This window comes from Condylura cristata, unplaced genomic scaffold, assembly GCF_000260355.1.
Source record: "Condylura cristata isolate star-nosed mole 26May11 unplaced genomic scaffold, ConCri1.0 scaffold00002, whole genome shotgun sequence".
In the NCBI taxonomy this organism is placed as follows: Eukaryota; Metazoa; Chordata; class Mammalia; order Eulipotyphla; family Talpidae; genus Condylura; species Condylura cristata.
In genome coordinates, this window is record NW_004567103.1 from 65,976,987 (window position 1) to 65,981,847 (window position 4,861).

The following is a 4,861-nucleotide window of genomic DNA, read 5'->3' on the forward strand; positions in this document are numbered from 1 at the left end:
GGAGAAGGGAGAGAGGGAGGGAGGCGAGAGGGAGGGAGAGAGGAAGGGAGGGAGGTGGAATTTCATTTCTTCCACTAAAGCGTTTGCGGAGACTTCAAGGTATAATCTATCCCAGATCCTTTCCCAGAGAGAAACTTGGCGATCACGTTTTCACATGATGCTCACGCTCAGGGCGCTTCAATTATCCCTCCCCACAAAGATAGGTGGCGCGTGTTTCAGGGTCTCTCCTACAGAAAAGAAAAAGAAAAAAATGTCATTAGAAGAGGCGTAACACGTCAGTCCGTCCCCAGGTTTGTTTCCTGGAGTGGCCAAAAGAGATCAGTTCTAACCTGCTCCGCAGGAATAACGGTCCTGCCTCCCGACACTCTTGGCGAGGTTTTGTACAGTTTGCTCCGGGAGCTGTTTCTTCGCTTCCACCTTTTTCTTCCCCACACTTCGCGGCTTCTTCATGCTTTTTCTTCTCACCATTTCTGGCCAAAGCTACAAACAAGACTTCGCAGGTAGGTTTTTTCCCCCTTTTCTCTCTTTTTATCCCTTTTTGGTATGGTCATTCCCCACTCTCCTTTTCTGATTTTCTCCTTTTAAGTGGGGATGTGAGTCTGAAGTGGGAAGGAGTGCCTGTGAGTAGGAATTTCAGGTGGGTTTAGCTCTTTTATGGCAAGCTTTTCCCAAGAGTGACTTCTGTTTCTCTCGCACCTCTACTCTCATTTCTTTTCTCATGTTTTTTTCTCCTCCGAATAATTTGCCCTGTACCTGTCCATTCAGGTAACCAGAGGTGTCTTTTGCTACCCAGTCTAGGAAAAGTTTTATTGAGAACTATATGGCTGGAATAAAAACTCTTCAAGGGGAGAGATTCTGCTCTATTTTTGCATCTAGTTTCAATTCATTGTATTCAGCAATTAAAACTTGGCAAATGCCTGTTAATAATTACAAAACTTGATCGACACAAACCTACCAAATTCGGGGGCAAATCTTTCTCTTAGATATAGCAGTCCACCCTCTCCCACCGGAGAAGGCTGTTTTCTAAGCAAAAGTTGCCTGTTTTTGTCTGCTTAGCGAGTTTCATTTCTTTATTTCATTCTTTGTGTGTGTGTATGTGAAGTTACACCTCACTTCTGTGATGATAAATAAAGAAGTGAAAGTCCTCATGGAACTTGAGTCGTTTACCAAAGGGGGGGGGGTCATTACAGCTGGGAAGAAAACTGGTGTCAGAATATCAGGATTTTAAATTAAGGATAACTTTTGAGATTGTATTTTAAATGGCAAGGTAATGTAGACATGGGTTTAACAGGAGACACATACAAACCCCATTCCTTACTCTGGCACTGAAAAGTGGAAAGAGATAGCAGGAGTTCCCAGGAACAGTGATGAGCTGGGTAAACATTAATGTGCTTCTCTCCCACCTACTTATATATTTTACATGCTCCCCCTGTAATGTGGAAGGCAAGATTAACTATAGAGTTAGAAATAACAGAGAAAGATAAAGTTTACAGCACAAATACCCAGTCTCACCCTCATACACACATGCTCATAAAACTAGCAGCTTACTTTATTAAACATGTATTTATATGCAATCGTGTGTTAAGTCTCAGCATGAATACAGACAGGCCAGCTGTTTCATCCCAGACACTTGTGTGACCATGTCTTTATTTCAGGATTTTCCCCCAACAATTTAAAACCATTAGAAGAGCTAAGCAATGACAAAAAAGTGTCAAACTTAAAAGTATCCCACTATGCCTAGGTTAAATTCAAGGTGCTTTCTAAATCATCCACTTCCCCTTCTCTCTGCCCCCCCCCCCCAACCTTCTTTCAAATGTGTGGAAACTGATACTCACTTTCCAGGTTTTCCGCAAAGCATCTAGCACAGGAGACAATAGGTACGGGGCGTGGGGACTGAGTGTGCTTGGCAGAGAAAGGGTTAATGGCCCTTGTGTTACAGTTTGCATCTGTTACATCTTTTATAGCCCCCTGTTTAAACTAATCCTCGAGGCACAGCATCTTCCCAACCTCCACCGAGTTTCGGGATTCTCCTCTTCTGCCTGCCTCCGAGGTTCCCCTTCTCCAAGTTTTGACAGTTTCAGCTGAAAAAATGCAGCGCCTCTCTCGATTTTTAGGTACAAAAGTTTCGAAGCCAGAAAGGATACGATCATTTAGTAGAGCTTAAAAGTATTGCCGTGGCGGTTGACTTTCTCTTTCCTTTCTTGAGGGAAATTTTTTTTTCTACTGGAACTATTTAAGGGAACCAGTGTAGGGGAGCATGTGTGTAAGTGAGGTGGGGGGAAATACTTAAGTAAATATTGTCAAAGTGGCGTGGGGGGGGGAGGTAGTCAGGGAGGGACAGTGTCCAAAGAGGCTTATAATTATATTTCTTATTGTGGCGAGAATCGGGAAATCTTAATTTGGGGATGGGGGTGGGGGGAAGAAGAGACAGTGCCTCGATAAACTCCAAAAAGGGAGGGGAGGGGGCGCGGGGCGAGGGGGCTTCCTATAATTACTATTATCAATTTGCCCGAGAGTGCTTCATCGTGGGCTGTTTGGCGGTGTTTGTTTGTTTGTCTGTTTCGTCTGGGGAATGGGGTGGGGGGGTGAGACAAGATGAGAGCGAAAGAAAGCCTCGCCTTACCCCAAGTTCCCGAGCCGGGCTGAGGACTTTTCGGAGGAAAGGGTCCGCCTAGCCCTGAGTCAGGCTGCCTTACTGTACTGCCGTGTGCATTCCCTCATACGGTCAGGAGTTATGACTCATTTTGAAGATGTAATTCTTGTCTCTCTGATCCCTCGCCGATGCAACACACCAAACAGTAACAAACACAAAGCCTCCCGGGCTAGGCTGGGGGTGGGGGGGCGGGGAGGGGGCCGCCGAAGTTTCGCTTTGGTGTTGGGGGGCGCGGATGGGTGCTCTCCGGGGCCCTAGCCGGGCTCTCCTGGGCGGCCCGCGCGCGTTTCAATGGGCGCGGGCGATGCCCACATTGTCGCTGTGTTTGGTTGCTAGATCGAGCCTGCGTGCTGCCGAAGCAGGGCGCCGAGTCCATGCGAACTGCCATCTGATCCGCTCTTATCAATGAAGCAGCCGATCATGGCGGATGGCCCCCGGTGCAAGAGGCGCAAACAAGCCAATCCCAGGAGGAAAAACGGTAAGAAGCGGCCCGAACCAAACTTTTCCGGGCCACTCCGCGGCCGGAGACCCGGGGAGAAGGCGGGGGAAGGGGAAAGGGAACCGAGGCGGCGGCGGCGGCGTTGCCCAGGGCTCGCGGGCGAGCCTCCCTCGGCGGCCGGCTCCGTAGCCCGGCGCGCGCGGCGACTGGACCGGGGGGAGTTGGGGAAGTGCCCGGCAAAGTAAGCGTGGGGCGCCAGGGGACTTGGAGCGCCGGGGTCCGGCCGCGGCCCGGAGCCCCCACCCTGTCGCCCTCCCGAGCCCCCGCCTTCGCCCTCCCTCCGCCTCTGCCGCCTGCTCCTTTACCGGCCGGCCGCCGGTCCCGGCTGGGCTACGGGAGCGCCCGGGAGAGCAGGGCGGGGGCCCGGGCGCCAGGTCGAGCAGGAACCCGGGCGGGGGCGGGGGTGGCAGAGGGACTGCGAGGGCGGGAGAGGGGGCCCGGGGCTGTGCCACCGCGAGGCTTAAACTTTTTCTGCCGGAGTCGCCCGGCCGCTTCTCCACACGCCAAGTAACGGTCCGCGGACAGCGGGGCCCGCCCGGGCGCGCCTGGACCCGGGGTGGGAGGGACTCCGCCGGCTCCGCGCAGGGTCCGGGGGGTCCGTGCGGACTCGGGGGCGGGTGGCTCCCCTCCAGCGGGCTCTGGCTCCACGCCGGGGGCTGGCGGAGCGAGAGCTCAGGGATAGTTTCCCCGGGCAGTTTCTACAGGGTCAGGAGGAATCCGTTATACCCGGCTGAGAGAGGAAGGAGGAAGGAGATGGGGGTTCGGGTCACACAGACCAGAAGTGGGAGACTAAAGGGGGTGACAGTTTAGTAGGTCTGTCTTGGGGAGGTGAGGTGAGGAGAGAGAGAGAGCGAGAGCGAGAGAAGAGACCGACCCTAGGTATTACACCCCCAAACAAAATCGTGGGAATAAAAGAGAAAAGTGATTGGCAAGAGCGCAGAAGGCGCCTGGGGGAGGGGAGAGAGCTGGGGACCAGAGAGGGTGCCGGGGGGAGCTGACGGAAGATGGTGAGTTTAAAAAGAAAAAAACCAACCCCCCAAAACAAACAAGCGAACTAGCGCCAGCCCTGACGGGGAAAGGAAACTTCTCGCTCCCTTGCTCTCAGTCTGATCATCCGGCGCGGAGACGCGTTGACGCTCCCAAGCTGGACTTGGGGACGCGGCGCCCGCCTGGCCTCCGGCCTCCCACCAGCCCGGCCCGCGCCTTCCCGGCCCGCGCGGGCCCACTTGGAGCAACTTTCCGCTAGAGAAGACAATTGTGCGCGCCCCTGGCCTGCCGCTGAGCTGCGCGGCGAGGGGAGGGGGCGGCTGGGGGCGCAGTGTGAGGTGCTGGAGGGAGAAAAACACAAAGACAAGAAAATTTTGATTAGAGACAAATGATACCTCTCTCTCTCTCTCTCTCTCTCTCTCTCTCTCTCTCTCTCTCTCTCTCTCTCTCTCGTGTGTGTGTGTGCGCGCGCGCGCGCGTGTGTTTTGCTTGTTGTGGTGGAGGTGTCGAGCCATATGGGGGAGTGATAGAGGAATTTTAGTCAGAAACTGTTCGTTACGTTATCCTGCCTTTCCCCTTTGTGCTGCCTTTGATCTATTTGCTTGGCTTAGTATTACAAAAAAACAACTACAATAATATATTCCGAGCTGCTTCCCCAAGATCCAGTTCAGGCTGCCTCTTTTTAAGTCAGATCTCTCTCTCTCTCTCTCTCTCTCTCTCTC

The 4,861-nt window shown here is 53.1% G+C and overlaps 1 protein-coding gene across 3 annotated transcripts in view; it reads left to right on the plus strand.

Moving 5' to 3' along the window:
* The first annotated feature begins 137 nt into the window (after positions 1-137).
* The window catches only part of ZEB2 (zinc finger E-box binding homeobox 2), a 133,556-nt gene continuing 128,832 nt past the window's right edge, over positions 138-4,861 (plus strand). The window contains exons 1-2 of one of the 3 annotated variants that reach the window (XM_004674676.2): positions 138-500; positions 2,990-3,131. In XM_004674676.2, coding sequence (XP_004674733.1) covers positions 3,059-3,131 — 73 coding nt within the window. In that variant the 5' untranslated portion in view covers positions 138-500; positions 2,990-3,058. Of the gene's footprint in view, positions 501-2,032; positions 2,115-2,573; positions 2,799-2,989; positions 3,132-4,861 lie in introns of those variants that run through there. The other 2 variants (XM_012726605.1, XM_012726609.1) reach the window with 2 other exon arrangements.